Here is a 26,122-nt window from a genome sequence, read left to right on the forward strand (position 1 = left end):
GACTGTTTAAATCACCTTCGTAGGATGTTATAGTATAGAAGGAGACCATTAAGCCCATTGTGTCTGTGCCAGCTCTCTGCAAGAGCAGTGCAGCTCATCCCACTATCCACCCTTTCTCCATAGCCCTGTAAATTCTCTTCGGGTGCTTATCAAATTCCCTTTTGGAAGCCCCAATTGAATCTGCCTACACTACATTAGAATTAATTAGAATTAGAACATTACAGCGCAGTACAGGCCCTTTGGCCCTCGATGTTGCGCCGACCTGTGAAACCATCTGACCTACACTATTCCATTTTCATCCATATGTCTATCCAATGACCACTTAAATGCCCTTAAAGTTGGCGAGTCTACTACTGTTGCAGGCAGGGCGTTCCACGCCCCTACTACTCTCTGAGTAAAGAAACTACCTCTGACATCTGTCCTATATTTGGGCGGCACAGTGGCGCAGTGGTTAGCACTGCAGCCTCACAGCTCCAGGGACCCGGGTTCGATTCTGGGTACTGCCTGTGTGGAGTTTGCAAGTTCTCCCTGTGTCTGCGTGGGTTTTCTCCGGGTGCTCCGGTTTCCTCCCACAAGCCAAAAGACTTGCCGGTTGGTAGGTAAATTGGCCATTATAAATTGTCACTAGTATAGGTAGGTGGTAGGGAAATACAGGGACAGGTGGGGATGTTTGGTAGGAATATGGGATTAGTGTAGGATTAGTATAAATGGGTGGTTGATGGTCGGCACAGACTCGATGGGCCGAAGGGCCTGTTTCAGTGCTGTATCTCTAATCTAATATCTATCACCCCTCAACTTAAAGCTATGTCCCCTCGTGTTTGCCATCACCATCCGAGGAAAAAGACTCTCACTATCCACCCTATCTAACCCTCTGATTATCTTATATGTCTCTATTAAGTCACCTCTCCTCCTCCTTCTCTCCAACGAAAACAACCTCAAGTCCCTCAGCCTTTCCTCGTAAGACCTTCCCTCCATACCAGGCAACATCCTAGTAAATCTCCTCTGCACCCTTTCCATAGCTTCCACATCCTTCCTATAATGCGGTGACCAGAACTGCACGCAATACTCCAGGTGCGGTCTCACCAGAGTTTTGTACAGCTGCAGCATGACCTCGTGGCTCCGAAACTCGATCCCCCTACTAATAAAAGCTAACACACCATATGCCTTCTTAACAGCCCTATTAACCTGGGTAGCAACTTTCAGGGATTTATGTACCTGGACACCAAGATCTCTCTGTTCATCTACACTACCAAGATCTTCCCATTAGCCCAGTACTCTGCATTCCTGTTACTCCTTCCAAAGTGAATCACCTCGCACTTTTCCGCATTAAACTCCATTTGCCATCTCTCAGCCCAGCTCTGCAGCCTATCTATGTCCCTCTGTACCCTACAACATCCTTCGGCACTATCCACAACTCCACCGACCTTCGTGTCATCCGCAAATTTACTAACCCACCCTTCTACACCCTCTTCCAGGTCATTTATAAAAATGACAAACAGCAGTGGCCCCAAAACAGATCCTTGCGGTACACCACTAGTAACTAAACTCCAGGATGAACATTTGCCATCAACCACCACCCTCTGTCTTCTTTCAGCTAGCCAATTTCTGATCCAAAGCTCTAAATCACCTTCAACTCCATACTTCCTTATTTTCTGCAATAGCCTACCATGGGGAACCTTATCAAACGCCTTACTGAAATCCATATACACCACATCCACTGCTTTACCCTCATCCACCTGTTTGGTCACCTTCTCGAAAAACTCAATAAGGTTTGTGAGGCACGACATTCTGATGCAGTTTCTCCCAGTCTACTCTGTCCACACCCCTCATGATCTTGAACATCTCGATCAAACCTCTTTTCAACCTTCTCTTCAAGAATAGCCCCAGCTTCTCCAATCTGCCAATGTAACTGAAGTCCTTCATCCATGGAAGAATTCCTGTGAATCTTTTCTGCACCCTTTCTAAAGCCTGCACATCCTTCCTAAAGCACTGTGCCCAGAACTGGGCACAGTATGCTAGTTGAGGCCGAGCCTGTGTTTTGTTACGGCTCATCATAGTTTGCTTGCTTTTGTACTCATTGCCACTATTTATAAAGTCCAGGATCCCGTATGCCTTCTGAACCACTTTCTCAACCTGCCCTGTCACCTTCAACAATTTGTGCACATATACCCCTATATTTTGATTCAGTCCATGTGATATCAAGAAACGGCTGAAAGCACTGGATACAGCAAAGGCTGAGGGCCCTGGCATCATTCTGGATGTAGTACTGAAGACGTGTGCTCTACAACTAGCTGCACCCCTAGCCAAGCTGTTCCAGTACAGCTACAATACTGGCATCGACTTGACAGTGTGAAAAATTGTCCCAGTATGCCCTGTCCACAAAAGGCAGGGCAAATGCAATCCAGCCACTTAATGAACCATCAGTCTACTTTCAATTGCCAGAAAAATGATGGAAGGTGTCGTTGGCAGTGTTATCAAATGGCACTTACACAGTAATTACCTGCTCACCGATGCTCAATTTAGGTTCCGCCAGGACCACTTGACTCCAGACCTCATTACAGTCTTGGTCCAAATATGGACAAAAGAGCTGAATTCAAGAGGTGAGGTGAGAATGACTGCCGTTGATATCAAAGAGGCATTTGACTGAGTGAGGTATCTAACAGCCTGGTCAAATTGAAGTCACTGGAAATTGGGGGAAGCTCTCCATTCCTAGCACAAAGGAGTATGGTTGTGGTTGTTGGGTGCCAATCATCTTAGTCCCAGGACATTGCCGCAGGGGCTCCTCGGGGCATCATCCTGGGCCCAACCATCTGCTTCATCAATGACCTCCCCTCCAACATAAGGTCAGAAGTGGGGGATATTTGCTGATGATTGCACTGTGTTCAGAACTATTCATAACTCCTCATACTGAAGCAGTCCGTACATGCATGCAGCAGTCCTGGACAACATTCACGCTTAGGCTAATGAATGGAAGTAACATTTGCGCCATACAAGTGCCAGGCAATGAACATCTCCAACAAAAGAGAATCGAACTATCTACCCTTGATATTCAACCCCATTGCCATCGCTGAATCCCCCACCATCAACACGTTGGGGTTATCATTGACCAGAAACTGAAATGGACCAGCCATATAAATACCATGGTTACAAGAGCAGGTCAAAGACTGGGAATTCTGTGGCAAGTAACTCACCACATGACACCCCAAAGCCTGTCCATCATCTACAAGGCACAAGTCAAGAATGTGATAGAATACTCTCCACTAGCCTGGATGAATGCAACTCCAACAACACTCAAGAATCTTGACACAATCCAGGTCAAAGCAGCCCACTTGACCCCATTTACTGCCTTATACATGCAATCCCTCCATCACGGGTGCACAGTGGCAGCAGTGTGTACCATCTACAAGATGCACTGCAACAACTCGCCAAGCCTCATTTGAGAGCACCTTCCAAACACAGGACCTCTACCATTTATAAGGACAAAGACAACAGACGCAAGGAATACCACTACCAGCAAGTTCCCCTCCAAACCACACACCATTCTGACGTGGAACTATATTGCTGTCCCTTCACTATTGCTGGGTCCGAATCCTGGTACTCCCTCCCCAGCAGCACTGGGTGTACTTGCTCCACATGGACTACAGTGGTTCAAGAAGGCAACTTCCCACCACCACCTTGAGGGCAATTACAGATGGGCAATAAGTGCTTGCTCACATCCCATGAATGAATTAAAGGGAAAAAGAATATATGTACGCCTTCCACTCTTCTATTATTTTATTTGAGGTCTGTATATTGGGGATTCCAGGTTGACGCCACATGTTCAGTGCTTTAAATATGCTGTGGTCAGCCTATAGCATCACATTGACAAGAACTCTTACTTGGCATGCAGGAACCTCTCTAGGATGCCTCTTGAAACTGTCTTCAGACTTGACCATGACGAGGGAGTTGGAAATATGAGCATTCATTTGGGAAACCTTTCTAAATTGATGGAACTATCTGCAGTCAGGTAAGCCAGAACATTGGAAAAAACATATTGCTGTGTACCTTTTTTATTATTTTTCATATTCATCCAGATAGTGAGCTGTCAATCCCCTAGGTACAGAAACACATTTTCATCTGAGTGTCAAACATTCGCAGGGCAGCTGTTAGGTACAGAGGAAAGCTCCATTTTTTAAAAATTATATGACCTGGACAAATTCTTGGAAATATAGTAAATAGTAGGGATAGTAACAGTCTTTAGGAGGATTATAGGCAGATTGGTAAATTGGGCAGATACATGGCAGATGCAGTTTAATGTAGGAAATAGTGAAGTGCTGCATTTTGTTGTGAAGAATGAGGAGACGCAATATGAGCTAAATGGTACAATTTTAAAGGGAGTGCAAGAGCAGAGATCTGGGTGTGTATGTACGCCAGTCTTTGAATGTGGAAGGACAAGTTGAGAAGGCTGTTTTTTTTTAAAAAAAAAAAGCCTCTGAGCTTTTTTAATGGAGTACCAAAGTATGGAAGTTATTCATTCAGGGTACTTGATGTTTCAAAAAGACAGACAAAACGGGAAAGGTTCTGTGGGGTGGGTTAGCCTTGAGAAAAGATGACATAAGGACAGTAGTGAGAAAGGATCTTGGCTCAGAAGAGCTGGAAGTGGAATCAGTATGGGTGGAAATAAGAAATAACAAGGGGCAGAAAACACTGGTGGGAGTAGGTTATAAGCCCCCTTACAGTAGCTATACTGTTGGGTAGAATATTATTTAAGAAAGGGTGTAAGAACATTCCAAGTAACTACAGGCCAGTCAGCTTAACATCAGTGGTAAGGTTTTAGAAACAATAATCAGGGAAAAAATCAGCAGGCACTTGGGAGAGTTTTAAGTTAATTAAGAAGATCTAGCACGGATTTGTAAAAGGCAGATCATGCTTGACTAATCTGAATTTTTTTTGATGAAGTAATAGAGAAAGGCAGTGGATGTTGTCGATATGGATTTTAAGAAAGTATAAGTGATGCATTTTGGCAGAGGGGATAGGGATAGGAAACATAGACTAAATGGCACAGTTCTGAAGAGTGCACAGGGACCGGGGGGTGTTAATTGTATATCAGTTCTGTTTAATTATATGCAGATGGAGGGCATTAATTGGGGTTTCACTTAGCACATATGAAGAGACACTTTTTGAAACTGTGGCGTGGTTGACTTAGGTGTATGCTTGTACTGCTTCACTGAATAAATGAAAGACTGAGTAAAGATTAGCTTTAGTGCTCTGTTTCACCAACTGGCTTTCTGGAATAGAACAGGGCTTCAGGTGCATAGATCTTTGAAGGTGGCAGGATATATTGAGATAGTAATTAGCAAAACATGAGAGTCTTGGACTTCATAAATTTGAGGTACTGACTATAAAAGCAGGAGGTTATGCTAAACCTCTATAAAACTCTGGTTAAGTCACAGCTAGAGTATTGCATCCAGTTCTGGCCACCATACTTTAGGAAGGATGGGAGGATCCTTGAGAGGGTGCAGAGGAGATTTGCAGAATAGTTCCAAGTATGAGGGATTTTAGCTACAAGGTTAGATTGAGGAAACTGGGATTATTCACTTTGGAACAAGGGAGATTTGATGGAGGAGTACAAGATTATGACAGGTTTAGATATAGTAGATAAAGAAAAGTTGTTCCCATTGTCTGATGATACATGGACTAAGGGACACAGATTCAGGTTTTTGGGCAAGCAATGCACGGGGAATGTGAGGAAGAACTTTTTTACGCAACGAGTGTGTTGGAAGCAGAGATAATGAATGATTTCAAAAGGAAATTGGATGGGTATTTGAGGGAAATAAACTTGCAGGATTATGGGGATAGAGCAGGGGAATGGGATTGACTGGATTGCTCTACCAGCTGGCATGGGCCAGATGGCTTCCTTTTCTGCCTCTGTGACTCAATAAATAAGAGGAGCTTGGAACAAAGGCAATGGAATAGTCATGGGGAACTTTTATCCTCTTATCGACCTAATCGAATCAAATTTGGCAAAAGTAGTTTGGAGGACAAATTCATGGAGATCATTTGAGACAGTTTCCTAGAATAATACACTGTGGAACCAATCAAGGAAGAAGCTATTTTACGTAAGCAATTTATTAGTGGGGGCGTAGAGCCCAAAATCAAGGAAGTTATGTTAAATTTATATAAAACACTGGTTCAGCCTCAGCTGGCATATTGCATCCAGTTCTGGGCGCCACACTTTAGGAAAGATGTGAAAGCATTAGAGAAAGTGCAGAAACGATTCATAAGAATGGTTCCAGTGGTGAGGAACATCAGTTATGTGGCTGGATTGGAGACGTTGGGACTGTTTTCCTTGGAGAAGAGATGGTTGAGAGGAAATTTGATAGAGATATTCAAAATCATGGGTCTGGGCAGAGTAGATGGGGAAAAAAATGTTCCCATTGGTGGAAGGATCGAGAACAAGAGGGCACAGATTTAGGGTAATTGGCAAAAGATGCAATGGAGACATGAGGAAAAACGTTTTCACGCTGTGAGTGGTTAGGATCTGGAATGCACTGCCTGAGGGTGTGGTGGAGGCAGGTTCAATTGAGGCATTCAAGAGGGAATTGGATTGTTATCTGAAAGGAAGAATATACAGGGCTACAGGGAGAAGGCAGGGGAGTGACACTAATGAATCATTCCTTCGGAGAGCCAACATAGATACAACGGGCCAAATGGCGGCCTCCTCTGCTGTAACAATTCTGTGATTCTGTGAAAATACTGCGGTTGCTGGAAATCTGAAACAGATAAAATGCTGGAAATACTCAACAGGTTAGGCAGCATCAGTGGAGGAAAAACAAAGTTAATGTTTCAGATCTGTGTGGCCTTTCATCAGAACTGGTAAAAGCTAGAAATGTGATAGGTTTTGAGTAAATGAAAGGAGGGGAAGAGAAGAACAAAAGGGAAGGTCTGTGAGAGAGTGGCGGGCAGGAGAGATTAAATGATAAAACGTTGCATGGTACAAAGTCAAGGGGTGTGGTAATGGGATAAGTGAAGAAACAGAAGATGTGTCTGGTTGAGGTGTAAATGGCAGGATAGCAGCTGTCCAAACACAAAGGGATTAAGAAAGAAACAGAGGTGGGAGAGGGCGAACCAGCAAAAGAAAACACACAAAGAAAATAATGGGGACAGAGGTTATGATCCAAAATTATTGAACTCAATGCTGATCCCAGAAGGCTGTAAAGTGCCCAGTCGAAAGATGAGGTGCTATTCCTCGAGCTGGCGTTGAATTTTATTAGAACATTATAGCAGGCCAAAGACAGAGGTCAGAGTGGGAGCAAGATGGAGAATTGGAATGACAAGCAACAAGAATCTTGGTCGCGCTTGCAGACTGAACGGAGATGTTCCACAAAGAGGTCACCCAGTCTGCGTTTAGTCTCCCTGGTGTGTAGAGGAGACCACGTTGTGAGCAGCAAATACAGTATATTAAATTGAAAGAAGTACAAATAAATTACTTTCACTTGGAAGGAGTGTTTGGGGCCCTGGATGGTGAGAAGGCAGGAGGTAAAAGGGCAGGTGTTGCATCTTCTGTGCTTGCATGGAAAGCTGCTGTAGGAAAGGGGGTGTGTTGGGGTGACTGAAGAGTTGAGGGAAGATGTGTTGGATGGTGGCAACACGCTGGAGATGTACGGAAATGGCGAAGGGCAGTCCTTTGGATGTGGAGGCTGCTGGGGTGGAAGTTGAGGACAAGGGGAACCCGATCAAGGTTCTGGGAGGGAGGGGAAGGGGTGAGAGCAGAAATGTGTGAAATAGATCGTACACGTTTGAGGACCCTGTCAACCACAGTTGGAGTGGGGGGGGTGGGTGGTGAGGAGTTCCTCAGTTGAGGTCAAAGGAAGACATATCTGAAGGGCTAGTATCAAAGGTTTCATCGTCCAAACGTGACGGAGACGGAGAAATGGGAGAATGGAATAGAGTCCTTGCAAGAAGTGTAGTGTGAGGAAGTGTTGTAGTCCAGGTAACTGTGGAAGACCTTGGGCTTTCATTGAATATTGGTTGACAATCTATCCCCAGAAATGGAGAGAGAAGTTGAGGAAAGGGAGGGAAGATGGACCATGTGCAGATGATAAAGGGTGGTAATTGGAAAGAAAGTCAATGACATTTTCTAGTTCAGGGCGAGAGCAGGAAGTGGCAACGCTACAGTCATCAATGTACTGAAAGATGAGATAAGAGAGGGGGCCTGAGTAGAACTGGAACAAGGAATGTTCCACATATCCCGCAAAAAGGCAGGCATAGCTAGGAACCATGTAGGTACCCATAACAACACCTTTTATTTAGAAGTGAGTGGAGAAGCAGAAGTCGTTCAATGTGGCCAAAAGAGCTGAACTCGTGAGGTGAGAGTGACTGCCCTTGACATCAAGGCAGCATTTGACCGAGTATGGCATCAAGGAGCCCTAGTAAAACTGGAGTCTATGGGAATCAGGGGAAAACTCTTCGCTGGTTGGAATCGTACCTAGTGCAAAGGAAGATGGTTGTGGTTGTTGGAGGTCCATCGTCTCAGCTCCAGGACATCACTGCAGGAGTTCCTCAGGTCCAATCATCTTCGGCTGCTTCATCAATGACCTTCCTTCAGTCATAAGGTCGGAAGTGGGAATGTTCGCTGTTGATTGCACTATGTTCACCATTTGCGACTCCTCAGATACTGAAGCAGTCCGTGTCGAGATGCAGCAAGACCTGGACAATATCCATGCTTGGACTGATGAGTGGAAAGTAACATTTGTGCCAGGCAATGACTATCTCCAACAAGAGAGAATCTGATCATCTCCCCTTGACTTTCAATGGCATTACAATCGCTGAATCCCCCACTGTCAACATCCTGGGGGTTACCATTGACCAGAAACTGAACTGGAGTAGCCGTATAAATACCGTGGCTAGAAGAACAGGTCAGACACTGGGAATCCTGTGGTGAGTAACTCACCACCTGATTCCTCAATGCCTGTCCACAAGGCACAAGTCAGGAGCGTGATGGAATACTCTCCAATTCCTGGATGGGTGCAGCTCCAACAACATTCAAGCTCAACACCATCAAGGACAAAGCAGCCTGCTTGATTGGCATCCCATCCACAAACATTCACTCCCTCCACCACCGACGCACAGTGGCAGCAGTATGTACCATCTACAAGATGCACTGCAGCAACACACCAAGGCTAATCAAGCAGCACCTTCCAAACCTGCGACCTCTGCCACTTAGAAGGACAAGGGCAGCAGGTGCTTGGGAACACCACCACCTGCAGGTTCCCCTCCAAGCCACACACCACCCAGTCTTGGAACTATATCGCCTTTCCTTCACTATCGCTGGATCAAAATCCTGGAACTCCCTTCCTCATAGCGCTGTGGGTGTACCTACCCGACGTGGACTGGAGTGATTCAAGAAGGCAGCTCACCACCAACTTCTCGAGGGCATTTAGGGATGGGCAATAAATGCTGGCCTGGCCAGGGACATCCATATCCCATGAAATGAATTTTAAAAAAAAAAGTTCATTCAGGTGGAGGATGGTGGTGTAGGTGGATGGACACTGGTTGGGCCTCCATTCAGGAAAGAAGCGGAGAGCTCTCAGACCATCCTGATAGGGGTTGGAGATGTAGGGATTGGACCATGGTATTCACCTATTTTCCCTGGAGTTTAGAAGAATGAGAGGTGATCTTATTGCAAGAGCTTGACAGCATAGATGCTGTTTCCCCTGGCTGGAGGCTGCAGAGCTAGGGGGCATAGTCTCAGGATAAGGGGGTGAACATTTAGGACTGAAAGCAGAAGAAATTTCTTCATTCAAATGGTTGTGAATCTTTGAAATTCTTTATACCCCAGAGCATAGTGGATGCTCAATTGTTGAATATATTCAGGGCTGAGATTGATAGGTTTTTGGGTCTAAGGGAATCGAGATATATGGGGATTTGACGGGAAAGTAGAGTTGAAGTGAGGAGCAGTCATGATCTTAACAAATGGTGGAGCAGACTCAAGGGACCGTATGGCCTTCTCCTGCTATTTTCTATTTCTTGTGTTCTTAGGCTAACCCTTTGTAAAACACTGGTTAGGCTGTAGCTGGAGTATTGTGTTCAGTTTTAGACACTACACTTCAGGGAGGATGTCCAAGGCTTGGAGAGGGTGCAGAAGAGATTCACTAGAATGATACAAGGGATGAGGGACTTATTCTGTGGCGAGACTGGAGAAGCTGGAGTTGTTCTCAGAAGGTTAAGAGGAGGTTTCCTAGAGGTGTTGAAAATCATGAATGGCTTTGATAGAATAAATAAGGAGAAACTATTTCCAGTATTGCTCCCTTCTGCCCTTGCCCTGAACTTCCATTTCCCTCCAGTTTCCTATCTCCCGTCATGCCCTCTCTGAGCTCATCTTGTCCATGAGACCCACTTCCTGGTCCCTCAATCCTATTCCTGCTAAGCTGATCATTCAGCTTCCCCTCCTGGTCCCACGTTAGCCAATATTGTAAATGTTTTTCTATCTTCAGGTGTTGTGTCTCTCCTTTAAATCTACCATCATCACCCCTCTCCTCAAATAAGCAACCCTTGACCCCACCGTCTTTGCAAACTCCCGTCCTGTCTCGGGCCTCCCGTCCTGTCTCGGGCCTCCCGTCCTGTCTCGGGCCTCCCGTCCTGTCTCGGGCCTCCCGTCCTGTCTCGGGCCTCCCGTCCTGTCTCGGGCCTCCCGTCCTGTCTCAAACCTTTCCTCTCCAAAATCCTTGAACGTGTTGTCGCCTCCCAAATGTTTTCCCATCTTTCCCAGAACTCCATGCTTGAATCCCTGCAATTATGTTTCCGCCCCTGCCACAGTACTGAAACAACTGTTAACAAAGTCACAAATGGCACTAGAGGAGTATAGAAAGTGTAAAGTGTCACTTAAAAAAGTAATTAGGAGAGCGAAGAGGGGACATGAAAAAACACTGGCGGGCAAGATAAAGGAAAATCCCAAGGCGTTTTATAAGTATATTAAGGGTAAGAGGATAACCAGGGAAAGAGTAGGGCCCATTAGGGGCCAACATGGCAATCTTTGTGTGGAGCCGGAGGACTGGTGAGGTTTTAAATGATTACTTTTCATCTGTGTTCTCTATGGAGAAGGACGATGTAGGTGTAGAGATCAGGGAGGGGGATTATAATATACTTGAACATATTAACATTGAAAGGGAGGAAATATTAGCTGTTTTAGTGGGCTTAAAAGTGGATAAATCCTCAGGCCCAGATGAGATGTATCCCAGGCTGTAAAGTGAGGCAAGGGAGGAGATTACAGGGGCTTTGACACAAATTTTCAAATCCTCTCTGGCCACAGGAGAGGTACCAGAGGAATGGAAGACAGCGAATGTGGAACCATTATTCAAGAAGGGTAGTAGGGATAAACCAGGTAATTATCGGCCAGTGAGTCTAACATCAGTGGTTGGGAAAATATTGGAAAAGATCCTGAGGGACAGGATTAATTTCCACTTGGAGAGGCAGGGATTAATCAGGGATAGTCAGCATGGCTTTGTCAAGGGGAGATCGTGTTTAACTAACTTGATTGAATTTTTCGAGGTGGTGACTAGATGTATAGATGAGGGTAAAGCAGTAGGTGTAGTATACATGGATTTCAGTAAGTCTTTTGATAAGGTCCCGCATGGGAGATTGGTTAAGAAGGCAAGAGCCCATGGGATCCAGGGCAATTTGGCAAATTGGATCCAAAATTGGCTTAGTGGCAGGAAGCAGAGGGTAATGGTTGAGGGTTGTTTTTGCGATTGAAAGCCTGTGACCAGTGGTGTACCACAGGGATCAGTGCTGGGACCCTTGCTGTTTGTAGTGTACATCAATGATTTAGACGTGAATATAGGAGGTCTGATCAGTAAGTTCGCAGATGACACGAAAATTGGTGGTGTAAATAATGAGGAAATCCTTAGATTCTTCTCTTCTTCTTTGGCTTCCTTGTCTCGAGAGACAATGGGTAAGCGCCTGGAGGTGGTCAGTGGTTTGTGAAGCAACGCCAGGAGTGGCTATAAAGGCCAATTCTAGAGTGACAGACTCTTCCACAGGTGCTGCAGATAAAATTGGTTGTCGGGGCTGTTTCACAGTTGGCTCTCTCCTTTCGCTTCTGTCTTTTTTCCTGCTGACTGCTAAGTCTCTTCGATTCGCCACGCTTTAGCCCTGCCTTTATGGTTGCCCGCCAGCTCTGGCGATCGCTGGCAACTGACTCCCACGACTTGTGATCAATGTCACAGGACTTCGTGTCGCGTTTGCAGACGTCTTTAAAGCGGAGACAAGGACGGCCGATGGGTCTGATACCAGTGACGAGCTTGCTGTACAATGTGTCCTTGGAAATCCTGCCATCTTCCATTTGGCTCACATGGCCAAGCCATCTCAAGCGCCGCTGGCTAAGTAGGATGTATATGCTGGGGATCTTGGCCACCTCGTGGACTTCTATGTTGGAGATATGGTCCTGCCACCTGATGCCAAGGATTCTCCGGAGGCAGCAAAGATGGAATGAATTGAGACGTCGCTCTTGGCTGACGTACGTTGTCCAGGCCTCGCTGCCGTAGAGCAAGGTACTGAGGACACAGGCTTGATACACTTGGACTTTTGTATTCTGTGTCAGTGCGCCATTTTCCCACACTCTCTTGGCCAGTCTGGACATAGCAGAGGAAGCCTTTCCCATGCGCTTGTTGAATTCTGCATCGAGAGACAGGTTACTGGTGATAGTTGAGCCTAGGTAGGTGAACTCTTGAACCACTTCCAGAGTGTGGTCGCCGATATTTATGGATGGGGCATTTCTGACGTTCTGTCCCATGATCGTTTTCTTGAGGCTGATGGTTAGGCCAAATTCGGTGCAGGCAGCCGCAATCCTGTCGATGAGTCTCTGCAGACACTCTTCAGTGTGAGATGTTAATGCAGCATCATCAGCAAAGAGGAGTTCCCTGATGAGGACGTTCCGTACTTTGGTCTTCGCTCTTAGACAGGCAAGGTTGAACAACCTGCCACCTGATCTTGTGTGGAGGAAAATTCCTTCTTCTGAAGACTTGAACGGATGTGAGAGCAGCAGGGAGAAGAAGATCCCAAACAGTGTAGGTGCGAGAACACAGCCCTGTTTCACGCCACTCAGGATAGGAAAGGGGTCTGATGAGGCGCCGCTGTGCTGAATTGTGCCTTTCATATTGTCATGGAATGAGGTGATACTTAGTAGCTTTGGTGGGCATCCGATCTTTTCTAGTAGTCTGAAGAGATCACGTCTGCTGACGAGGTCAAAGGCTTTGGTGAGATCAATGAAAGCAACGTAGAGGGGCATCTGTTGTTCACGGCATTTCTCCTGTAGCTGGCGAAGGGAGAACAGCATGTCAATGGTGGATCTCTCTGCTCGAAAGCCACACTGAGCCCCAGGGTAGACACGCTCAACCAGTTTCTGGAGCCTGTTTAAAGCGACTCGAGCAAAGACTTTTCCCCACTATGCTGAGCAGGGAGATTCCACGGTAGTTGTTGCAGTCACCGCGGTCACCCTTGTTCTTATAGAGGGTGATGATATTGGCATCGCGCATGTCCTGTGGTACTGCTCCCTCGTCCCAGCACAGGCAAAGCAGTTCATATAGTGCTGAAAGTATAGCAGGCTTGGCACTCTTGATGATTTCAGGGGTAATGCCGTCCTTCCCAGGGGCTTTTCCACTGGCTGGAGAATCAATGGCATCACTGAGTTCCGATTTTGGTGGCTGTACGTCCAGCTCATCCATGACTGGCAGAGACTGGGCTGCATTGAGGGCGGTCTCAGTGACAACATTTTCCCTGGAGTACAGTTCTAGGTAGTGTTCCACCCAGGGGTCCATTTGCTTGCGTTGGTCAGTGATCGTGTCCCCTGATTTAGATTTGAGGGGGGCAATCTTCTTGATGGTTGGCCCAAAAGCTCTCTTAATGCCATCATACATTCCTCTGATATTTCCGGTGTCAGAGGCCAGCTGTATATGACTGCATAGGTGTTGCCAGTAGTCATTTGCGCAGCGCCTGGCTGTTCTTTGTGCAGCGCTTCTGGCTGCTTTACGTGCTATGGATGTTAACTCGCTGGGGGCTTTCTTGTAGTTCAGCAGTGCAATGCGCTTAGCAGCTATGACAGGTTCCAGCTCTTCAATGTGAGATTGAAACCAGTCTGCATTCCGCTTCACACGTTTGCCATAGATGGTCATTGCTGAGTCATAGATGGCGTCTCTGAAGTGGGCCCACTTGGTCTCTGCATCCCCTGTGGGAGTGTTTTGAAGGGCTTTTTCAAGTGAATTTAGAAACTTGCGTAACAACTGTGGATGAGAAATTCTGCTAGTGTTGACGTGCGGGCGGCCCTTCTGCTTGGAGTGATGCAGCTTCTTTGGTTTGAGTCTAACCTTGCTGCACACCAGGGAGTGGTCGGTGTCGCAATCCGCACTGTGGAAGCTGCGTGTGATTTGAACGATGTTTACAGAGGCTCGCCTTGTGACGATAAGGTCCAGCTGGTGCCAACGACGTGATCTTGGGTGCCTCCAAGAAATCTGGTGACAGGGTTTAGTATGAAAGAATGAGTTGGTGATGCAGAGGTTATGATAGGTACACAACTCAAGCAGTCTCTGTCCATTCTCATTCATCCTACCAATGCCATAGCGCCTAAGGCAGGAGGGCCATGAGTCATGGTCAGCCTCAACCGTGGCATTCAAGTCCCCCAGCAGGAATAGGTGTTCAGTGTTGGGGATGCTACTAAGATTAGATTAGATTAGAGATACAGCACTGAAACAGGCCCTTCGGCCCACCGAGTCTGTGCCGAACATCAACCACCCATTTATACTAATCCTACACTAATCCCATATTCCTACCAAACATCCCCACCTGTCCCTATATTTCCCTACCACCTACCTATACTAGTGACCATTTATAATGGCCAATTTACCTATCAACCTGCAAGTCTTTTGGCTTGTGGGAGGAAACCGGAGCACCCGGAGAAAACCCACGCAGACAGAGGGAGAACTTGCAAACTCCACACAGGCAGTACCCGGAATCGAACCCGGGTCCCTGGAGCTGTGAGGCTGCGGTGCTAACCACTGCGCCACTGTGCCGCCCTGGAGTTCCTCGTAGAACTGGTCTTCAGCTTCAGGTGGGGAGCAGAGTGTTGGAGCATAGATGCTGAGTCGGTGTACTAGACCAAAGGCGGTGAACAGTCGGATGGACAGTATGCATTCCGAGCCATTTGAGGGTGGCTCTATCATGCTGAGCGAAGAGTTTCTGATGGCGAAGCCCACTCCATGCTGTCTTGGTTCTTCAGGATCCCTGCCCTGCCAGAAGAAGGTGTAGTCTTGCTCTCTTAGAGATCCGCTCGCAGGGAGGCGTGTCTCCTGAAGTGTTGCAATGTCTACATTGAGTACTGAGCTCGTTGTTAATGATGGCGGTCTTCCGAGAATCGTTGATTTGTGTAAGGTCTTCCGACAGGCCAGTACACATAGTTCTGACGTTCCAGCTTGCAAAACGAAGGGCTGGTACCTTCTTTCCTTTGTTGGTCGTGCTGTTTGGTGCGGTGTTACAGTCCACTTGTCGGGCAATGACCCTGAGCTCCAAGCACCCATTGAAGCAGGTGGACTGTGGCGGGACAGAACCTTACTGACCGGGGGCTGCCCGGTTTGAGGCGGGCGGTAGCTGTCCAGTGAGATGCGATGACCTCTCCCACCGACAAAGGCAACCCGTGGCGCCCAATCTCTAGGCCAATTGAGCTGGACTTATAACCAGTAACTGCTGCCTTCCGTGTTGATTTGGTCGCTGTGAGGTGACTATGGAGTGACATCTCCATGGCGCATGCCTGGTCGAATATATGGGGGTTGAGTTGCCCAAGCATCAAAACCCCCCCTCTCTGCCTTCCTGGTGGGGTACAAAGGAGTGCAGAGCATGACGTTTGGCACCGGTATGGCTGCAGGAAGAAACATGCCAAAGGTGACACATGACCGCCTTCGGGGTTCCGCTCTGGATTTTCTGTTCGGATTTTAGTCCCTTAGCCTTGGTCTCTCCCGAGACGCCCGCAAGGCAGTGGGGTTGTTAGGGCCCCTACACAGGGGTAGGTGGTTGCTGTTGGGGGGAAGGGGGTGCGAGGAGGAGGGGTGCGGTGGGAAGGTGGTGCGGGGTGGGGGGGGGTGGCGGAGGGGGTGCAGGTAATAAAACATTTCATCAGCTCCCACCATTGTCACTTTTACAATGATGTACTGCTACTGGGATTGGGATCCGGGAGCTGAGCTGGAGTTATGGGGAAAGTTTGTGTGGAAACAGCGCGGAGTCGCTGAGTGAGCGGGAGCCGCTGTCGTGTCCATGTGGCCACTTTTCCTCCTGAGCGCCGCTGTGGACGGGCTCCCCGAACACAACCATGTGGCCTTCCTGTCCAGTTGGCCAAGCTTGGCAACCACTGGCAGGGTCTTCATCAGCATTTCTTTCCCGGATTGCCAGCCATTCACCTTCTCTCTGCGGTGAATTCCTCTCCCAGCCTTGCGCGTCCACCGCCCTGGACGCCGCCATCTCGACAAGTACTAACAGCATTGTGGGAGCAACTTCACCACACCTGCGGCAACGGGTCAAGAAAGCGACCAAGCGTCACCTTCTCAACGGGCAACTGGTGATTCACAATATATGTTGGTCAAGCTAGTGACGTCTATATTAGATTACAGGGAGATATAGATGGGCTGGTAAGATGGGCGGAGCAGTGGCAAATGGAATTTAATCCTGAGAAGTGTGAGGTAATGCATTTTTGGAGGACTAACAAGGCAAGGGAATATACAATGGATGGTAGGACCCTAGGAAGTACAGAAAGTCAGAAGGATCTTGGTGTACTTGTCCATAGATCACTGAAGGCAGCAGCACAGGTAGATAAGGTGGTTAGGAAGGCATATGGGATACTTGCCTTTATTAGCCGAGGCATAGAATCTAAGAGCAGGGAGGTTATGATGGAGCTATATAAAACGCTAGTTAGGCCACAGCTGGATTACTGTGTACAGTTCTGGTCACCACACTATAGGAAGGATGTGATTGCACTGGAGAGGATGCAGAGGAGATTCACCAGGATGTTGCCTGGGCTGGAGCATTTCAGCTATGAAGAGAGACTGAAAAGGCTAGGGTTGTTTTCCTTAGAGCAGAGAAGGCTGAGGGGAGACATGATTGAGGTGTACAAGATTATGAGGGGCATTGATAGATTAGATAGGAAGAAACTTTTTCCCTTAGCGGATGGGTCAAGAACCAGGAGACATAGATTTAAGGTAAGGGGCAGGAGGTTGAGGGGGGATTTGAGGAAGCATTTTATCACCCAGAGGGTGGTAAATGTACCAGTTTGCCTCTTTCTGAGAGAGACTCTTTCTGTGCTGTATCATAGTGTGATTCTATGATCTGCATTGTTCCATCAAAAGCACCCAGGGCAGGTACAGCATGGGTTTAATAAAGTACAGATCCCCTTACATTATCCCTTCCAAAACTACCACGGTGGGTACAGCACTCACAACATAGAGAAAATCTCCCTCTATACACTCCTGAGGCAGGTACAGAACAAGTTAGATGCAGAGTTAAGCTACTAGTAAGTGCCCAATAACATGCTGAGTGATGCCCTGTGAATGCCATCTCGAAATAGAACTCCCTTCCCTGATGCATATTTTTTATTCATCTGTTCAGATTAATATGGTACCAAAATAATGAGATATTCTTTATTTCCTTAGTAATAGGCTAAGAGAGCTGATCATAGGACTCAGGCCTCCTCAGTTCATTTCCTACCTGAGCACCGTACTCCCACGGGAAGCAAAGGAAACAGTGGCTAATATTCTGCGAGGTTAGCTGTACATTTTATATTTGCGAAAATCTCTGCTGGTGTCTTTGTGAAGTTTATATTAATGAATCAGACTTAATTGACTAGAATATAGACTGCAGCTCCTCCCTTACACCCCCTCCGATTAGGGAATGTGCATCCCTCTCCCCCTCTTCGCAACGCCTCACTCCCCCTCCACGCTCCATCTCTCCTCTCCTTCCCACTCCCCCAGCCCACCCAAGCTCACCTGTGCTTCCCTCCGCAGTTAACACTGCTTTGCAAGAGTTGCATTTTTTAGAAGCTGGTTCTTAATTGGCCGCTGAGGCTCTAACCTTGTTGTTTTCCATTCAAGGCCTGAACAAACCTCAGAAACAAGCAATGAAGCGGGTGCTGCTTTCTAAGGACTACACACTGATTGTGGGCATGCCTGGAACAGGCAAAACTACCACCATCTGTACTCTGGTAAGGCAAACTACTCAGGATTGTCGCACAGGACGTAACAATCATATGAGAGTGGACAATATTCTCGACCTATAGCAGGGAGCAAGGTTTAGCTGTCTGCAGCAGGGCTCAGTGATTGGTGTCAGCTCCTGTTCTGGCAAAGGTTGGGGAGCCCTGGTAGCTTTTCCAGCTGTTTGACCACAGACTGCTGGTAGTGCTTGGATCTTTAGTGTATCATAGAGTCATACAGCACAGAAACAGGCCCTTTGGCCCTTCGTGTCTGTGCCGGCCATCAAGCACCTAACTATTCTAGTCCCGTTTTCCAGCACTTGGCCTGTAGCCTTGTATATTATGGCATTTCACGTGCTCATCTAAACACTTCTTAAATGTTGTGAGGGTTCCTGCCTCTACCATCACTTCAGGCAGTGTATTCCAGATTCCAACCACCCTCTGGGTGAAAAAATTTCTCCTCAAATCCCCTCTAATCCACCTGTCCCTTACCTTAAATCTATGCCCCCTGGTTATTGACCCCTCTGCTACGGGAAAAAGGTTCTTCCTATCTAACCTATCAATGCTCCTCATAATATTGTATACCTCAATCATGCAACATCCTGGTGAATCTCCTCTGCACCCTCTCCAGTGCAATTACATCTTCCCTATAGTGTGGCAACCAGAACTGTACACAGTACTCCAGCTGTGGCCTAACTAGCGTTTTATACAGCTCCATCATAACCTCCCTGCTCTTATATTCTGTGCCTCGGCTAATAAAGGCAAGTATCCCATATGCCTTCCTAACCACCTTATCTACCTGTGCTGCTGCCTTCAGTGATCTATGGGTCCATAGCCTTTGCAGTATCCAGTGCCTTCAGTCGTTACTTGATATCACATGGAGTGAATCAAATTGATCGGTTTTATTATTTGTAATACAGCAAAATTTTACTGTTCATGTGAAAAACTTAATTCGTTAATTTTGAGATATATTTAGTGGCTATTTTTCTGTTCTTTGAGGTGAGAATCCTTCATGCCTGTAGTTTCAGTGTCCTTCTGACCAGTTATACACACTCAGCTGTTGATAACATTTTGCTGAAACTGGCTCGATTCAAGGTGGGCTTCCTGCGTTTGGGGTGTCATCAGAAGGTCCATCCCTACATTCGGAAATTCACCGATGAGGATATTTGCAGAAGGAAATCCATCCAAACTCTGACTGAGCTGGAAAGGCTGTACGAGAGTGAAGTAAGTGTAATAATGTTGGCTAAGGCCTTGGTTCAGTCTGACACTGCTGCGTGTAACAATAATAGGTCCAGAGCTGCTGGATGCCCTCTTCTACTTCTCACAGGTAGCCAGTTTTTTAAAATCTGAACCTAGCCTGTGGCTATTTCACTGTGAAATGCATCACCAAGTAGCCTGATCCTGATCCAACAGGCAAGGCATCCTAACAGCACTGTGGGTGCACCTGCACCCTCAGGACTGCAGCGGTTCAAGAAGGCAGCTCACCACCACCTTCTCGAGGGCAATTAGGAATGGGCAATAAATGCTGGCCTAGCTAGTGACACCCACATCCCATAAACGAATAAAAAAAGAAATTTTAAAAGTATGTGCACACTCCAGTAGAGGGCACAGGATATGGGTTAGGAGTGGGCAGCCTAGCTCACTTTTTATCAGTTTTCCCCCTCCTTAACTGTTTGTCAGTTGAGGTGCAAGTAAGACGTCAAGGCAGCATTTGAGTGAATGTGGCATAGGATCATAGGAAAGCATGAAGGAGTCCTTGTAAAATTGAAGTCAATGGGGATCGGGGAAAACTCTCCACTGGTTGGAGTCAAATAGCACAAAGGAAAATGGTTGTGGTTGTTGCAGACCAACCATCATCTAAACCCCAGGACATTGCTGTAGGAGTTCCTCTGGGTCGTGTCCTAGTCCCAACCATCTTCAGCTACTTGATCAATGACTTTCCCTCCATAATATGATCAGAAATGAGGATGTTTGCAGTACCATTTCAGTTCAGTGCGATTTGCAACTTTTCGAATACTAAGGCAGTCCATACCCACATGCAACGAAGACCTGGACAACAATCAGGCTTGGCTAATAAGTGGCAAGTAACATTCGCGCCACACAAATGCCAGGAAATGACCATCTCCAACAGGAGCGAACCTAACCACATCCTCTCGATGTACAATGGTATTACCCATCTTTGATTTCCCCACCATCGATGTCCTGGGGGTTACCATTGACCAGAAATTTAATTAGACCAACCACATAAATACTGTGGCTACAAGAGCTGGTCAGAGGCTGGGAATTCACCTCTTGACTTCCCCAAAGCCTTCCCATCATATACAAGACACAATTCCATAAGTGTGATGGAGTACTCTCCACTTGCCTGGATGAGTGCAGCTGTACAAAACTCATGAAGCTCTACACCGTTCAGGGCAAAGCAGCCCGCTTGATCAGCACCCCATTTACCACCTTAAACATTCATGCCCTCCACCACTGATGCACTGTGGCTGCAGTGTACCATCTATAAGATGCACTGCAGTAACTTGCTAAGGCTCCTTCCACAGCACCTTCCAAATCCACAACCTCTACCACCTGGAAGAGCAAGGAGAGCAGACACATGGGAACACCACCACCTATAAGTTCTGCTCCAAGTCGCACACCATCCTGACCTGGAAACTATATCACCGTTCTTCTTGTCGCTGGGTCAAAATCCTGAACTTGCTTTAAACACACATGCAGTTGCAAGATCAGGTCTTCATTGAGTCATCATAATTCACTATTACAGTATGAGTGTGCTGGTACATCATATTTCATGAATTCCAGTAAAAATGCTGCACACAGAATATATCTTGCATTAATTTTGCCTTTGATCTCTACATTCTGTGCAGACCACAAATAAAGCATCGTATATCAACGTTACATACAAGTGACATTAAAATAAGATGAACCCAACACGTGTTCACTTAGCCCTACTCTCTCTCTCCTAATCATTCTGTTACTATAGTATATTGCCATATTAAACTCCACGGTATATTGCCCTCACAAATTCTTCCGAGCATTTTATTAAACATAAGTGGCCAAATTAACATATTCCAAGGGACTGAGACTTGAAAAGATATGGTGGACAACTGGTTTAGCCATCCGTGCCAGATCTGGCTGGACCACTTAAAACCCTATCGGGTCCTGCTTTTGTCTGCTTATTCCAGGATCATCTTGGAATGCAAAGACAGCCTCTGGCTTCAATTCTGTACTGCAAACTGTGTCTTTTTAAACTCCTCTCCCCTGTCCCCTCCACCCTCACCTCCAATAATAAGTGCGAGGAGCTCATGGACTTATTTGTCGCTAAGATTGAGACCATCTGATGAGCTGCCTCTGCCACGTCCCTCTCTTCCGCTAGCCCAGTGGGCTAAACTTTGTACAGGGCTCACCCCTGCCCCAACCCTGAACTTGCATCTTTCTCTAGTTTCTCTCCTGTCTCCCTTCATGTCCTCTCTGAGCTCATCTTGTCCCCTGGTATCCCCCAAGGATCTATCCTTGGCTCCCTCCTATTGCTCATCTACATGCTACCCCTTGGTGACATCATCCAAAAACGCAGCATTAGTTTTCACATGTATGCTGACAACACCTAGCTCTACCACAGTACCACTTCTCTCGACGACTCCACTGTTGCTAAATTATCAGACTCCTTATCCAGCATTCAGTACTAGATGAGCAGAAATTTCCTCCAATTAAATATTGGGCAGACTGAAACTCCATTCCCTAGCTACCGACTCCATCCCTCTCCCTGGCAACAGTCTGAGATTAAGCCAGTCTGTTCGCAACCTTGGTGTCATATTTGAGCCCAAGATGAGCTTCTGACCTCAAAATCATGCCGTTTCAAGACTGCCAATTTCCATCTCCATAACATCGCCTGACTTCGCCCGCCTACGCTCATCATCTGCTGAAACGCTCGTTCATGCCTTTGTTACCCCTAGACTTGACGATTCCAACACATTCCTAGCTGGTCTCCCACATTCTGCTCTCCGTAAACTTGAGGTCATCCGAAACTCTGCTTGTGTCTTGCACCAAATCCTGTTCCTCTAACGCCTCTCTGCTCGCCAACCTACATTGGCTCCCAGTTGAGCAACATCTTGAATTTAAAATTCTCATCCGTGTTTTCAAATCCCGCCATGTCTTTGCCTCTCCTTATCTCCGTCATCTCCTCCAGCCTAGTCCCTAAGCTCTGGAATACTCCTCCTGTACCGCTCTGCCTCTCCACCTCACTTTCCTCCTTTAAGACACTCCTGTACGCAAAAAGCAGGACAATTCCAACCCGGCCAATTACTGCCCCATAGTTTACTCCCGATCATCAGTAAAGTGATGGAAGGTGTTGTCGACAGTGTTATCAAGTGGCACTTGCTTGACAATAACCTGCTCAGCGACGCTCAGTTTGGGTTCCGCCAGGGCCACTCATCTCCTGACCTCATTACAGCCTTGGTTCAAATATGGGCAAAAGAGCTGAACTCCAGAGTTGAGGTGAGAGTGACTGTCCCTGACATCAAGGCAACATTTGACCGAATATAGCATCAAGGAGCCTTTGCAAAACTGGAATCAATGGGAATCGGGGGTGGGGGGGGGGGGGGAAACTCTCTGCTGGTTGGACTCATACCTAGCACAAAGGAAGATTGTTGTGGTTGTTAGAGGTTGATCAGCTCCAGGACATCACTGCAGGAGTTCCTCAGGGTAGTGTCCTAGGCCCAACCATCTTCAGCTGCTTCATCAATGACCTTCCTTCAATCATAAGGTCAGAAGTGGGGATGTCCGCTGATGATTGCACAATGTTCAGCACCATTCGCGACACCTCAGATACTGAAGCAGTCCATGTAGAAATGCAGCAAGACCTGGACAATATCCAGGCTTGGGCTGATAAGTGCCAGGCAATGACCATCTCCAACAAGAGAGAATCTAAGAGGGCGGCGCAGTGGTTAGCACCGCAGCCTCACAGCTCCAGCGACCCGGGTTCAATTCTGGGTACTGCCTGTGTGGAGTTTGCAAGTTCTCCCTGTGTCTGCGTGGGTTTTCTCCGGGTGCTCCGGTTTCCTCCCACATGCCAAAGACTTGCAGGTTGATAGGTAAATTGGCCATTAGCAATTGACCCTAGTATAGGTAGGTGATGGGGAAATATAGGGACAGGTGGCGATGTGGTAGGGATATGGAATTAGTGTAGGATTAGTATAAATGGGTGATTGGTGGTCGGCACAGACTCGGTGGGCCGAAGGGCCTGTTTCAGTGCTGTATCTCTAAACTAAACTAAACTAAACTAACCATCTCCCCTTGACATTCAACGACATTATGATCGCTGAATCCTCCACTATCAACATCCTGGGGGTTACCATTGACCAGAAGCTGAACTGGAGTAGCCATATAAATACCATGGCGACATGAGCAGGTCAGAGGCTAGGAATCCTGCGGCGTGTAACTCACCTCCTGACTCCCCAAAGCCCGCCCACCATCAACGAGGCACAAGTCAGGAGTGTGATGTAATACTCTCCACTTGCCTGGATGGGTGCAGCTCCAACAGCACTCAAGAAGCTTGATACCAACCAGGACAAAGCAGCCCACTTGATTGGCACCCCATCTACCACCTTCAACATTCACTCCCTCCACCACCGACGCACAGTGGCAGTATTATGTGCCATCTACAAGATGCACTGCAGCAATGTATCAAGGCTGCTTAGACTGCACCTTCCAAACCCGCGACCTCTACCACCAAGAATGCCAATGGCAGCAGATGCATGGGAACGCCACCACCTGCAAGTTCCCCTCCAAACCACACACCATCCTGACTTGGAACTATATCGTCCTTCCTTCATAGAGTTATACAGCACAGAAACAGGCTCTTCGGCCCATTGTGTCTGTGCCAGCCATCAAGCACCTATCTATTCTAATCCCATTTTCCAGCACTTGGCCTGTAGCCTTGTATGCTACGGCGTTTCAAGTGCTAATCTAAATACTTCTTGAATGTTGAGTGTTCCTGCCTCTACCACCCTCTGGGTGTGTGTTGGCAGATTCCAACCACCCTGTGGGTGAAAAACCTTTTCCTCAAATCCTGTTTAAACCTCCTGCCCCTTACCTTAAATCTATGCCCCTTGGTTATTGACTTCACTGTCGCTGGGTCAAAATCCTGGAACTCCCTTCCTAACAGCACTGTGGGTGTATCTACCCCATAAGGACTGTGGCGGTTCAGGAAGGCGGCTCACCACCACCACCTTGAAGGCAATTAGGGATGGGCAAGAAATGCTGTCCTAGCCAGCGTCATCCACATCCCATGAACAAATAGAAAAACATTTTTTCTTTTCACGTGCTTATCTAATTTCCTTTTGAAAGCCACAAATAAATCTGCCTCCACCAGATCCTAATCACTCGCTGCATAAATATGTTTCTGCTTATATTGCTGTTGGCTCTTTTGCCATTTACCTGAAATAGGTGACCTCTGGTTTTCAAGTCTTCCAGTTCCTACCTATCTATTTGGTCAAGACCCCTCATGATTTTGACACTTCTGTCACATCTCCTCTCAATCTTCTTTTCTAAGGGGAACAACTCCTGCTTCTCCAATCTATACACATAACTGAAGTCCCTCATCCCTGGAACCATTCTTATAAATCTTTTCTGTACCCTCTTTCAAGCGTTCACATTATTCCGAAAGCCAGGAGCCTAGAACTGAACACAATACTCCAGTTGAGGCCAAACCAGTGTTTTATAAAGGTTTATCATAACCTCCTTGCTTTTGCACTCTAAGCTTCTATTTATAAAGCCCAGGATCGCACATGCCTTGTGAAACACTTTCTCAAACTTCCCTGCCGCCTGCAATGATTTGTGCACATATGCCCTCAGGTCCCTCTGCTCCTGGACCCCTTTAGAATTATATCCTTTATTTTACATTGCCTCTCCTTGTTCTTCCTACGAAATGTATCACTTAACACTTCTTTACAGTAAATTTCTTCTTCTACATGTCTGTCCATTCCTGCAGCGTGTTTTATATCCTCCTCAAGTTTATCATTATCTTCACAGTTCGCAATACTTCCAAGTTTTGTCATCTGCAGATTTTGAAATTGTGCCTGTACGCCCAGTCTAGGTCATTAATATAGATCAAGAAAAGCAGTGCTCCCAGTACGGACCAAAAGGGAACCCCACTATATACATACTTCCAGTCTGAAAAACAACCATTCACCACTATATTCTGTTTCCCATCACTCAGCCAATTTTGTATCCATGTTGCTGCTGTCCCTTTTATTCCATGGGCTTTGACTTTGCTGACAAACCTGTTATCTGGCACTTTATCAGACACTATTTGGAAGTCCACATCAACAGCATTATCCTCATCAAACCTCTGTTACTTCATCGGTAAACTCAATCAAATAAGTTAAACAGGATTTGCCCTTAACGGATCCGTGCTGACTTTCCTTAATTAATGCATGTGTCCAAGTGACTGTTAATTTTGCCACAAATTGTTTCAAAAAGATTTCCCACCACCAAGACTAAACTGACACTCTGGAAACTCTTCCCTTTCCCTGCCCTTGGCACTATTACTATACCAGTTTACATTTACAATTGAAGTCCCCCATTAACACTACTGTATAGTTCTTGCTCCTCAATATCTTTCCCACTAGTTGGCCTATAGAATACACCCAGTAGTGTAATGGTACCCTTATTGTTTCTTAGCTCTAACCAAATAGATTCTGTCCTTGACCCCACTAGGACATCCTCCCTCTCTCCAGCACTGTAACATTGTCCTTAATTAATATTGCCATCCCTCATCCTTTCTTTCCTTCTTTATCCTTGCTGAGCACCTTGTATCCAGTGATATTTAGTACCCAGTTCTACCCTTTTTGTAAGGCAGGTCTCCTTTATTGGCACATCATATTCCCATGTGGCCATTGCACCTTCAGCTCACCAACC

General features: G+C 46.7%; 1 protein-coding gene across 4 annotated transcripts in view; it reads left to right on the top strand.

Annotated features, from left to right (window-relative positions):
- The window catches only part of dna2 (DNA replication helicase/nuclease 2), a 130,648-nt gene that overhangs the window by 79,551 nt on the left and 24,975 nt on the right, over nucleotides 1-26,122 (top strand). For all 4 annotated transcript variants that reach the window (XR_010977040.1, XM_068052385.1, XM_068052384.1 and 1 more), the window contains 4 exons: nucleotides 3,890-4,006; nucleotides 17,667-17,776; nucleotides 18,105-18,214; nucleotides 19,202-19,426. Coding sequence is in view for 3 of the 4 variants with exons in the window: in XM_068052385.1 (XP_067908486.1) it covers nucleotides 3,890-4,006; nucleotides 17,667-17,776; nucleotides 18,105-18,214; nucleotides 19,202-19,426 (562 nt within the window). In the remaining variant the exon portion in view is untranslated. The remainder of the gene's footprint in view (nucleotides 1-3,889; nucleotides 4,007-17,666; nucleotides 17,777-18,104; nucleotides 18,215-19,201; nucleotides 19,427-26,122) is intronic.

Source organism: Heterodontus francisci, chromosome 20 (genome assembly GCF_036365525.1).
Source record: "Heterodontus francisci isolate sHetFra1 chromosome 20, sHetFra1.hap1, whole genome shotgun sequence".
Taxonomy (NCBI): Eukaryota; Metazoa; Chordata; class Chondrichthyes; order Heterodontiformes; family Heterodontidae; genus Heterodontus; species Heterodontus francisci.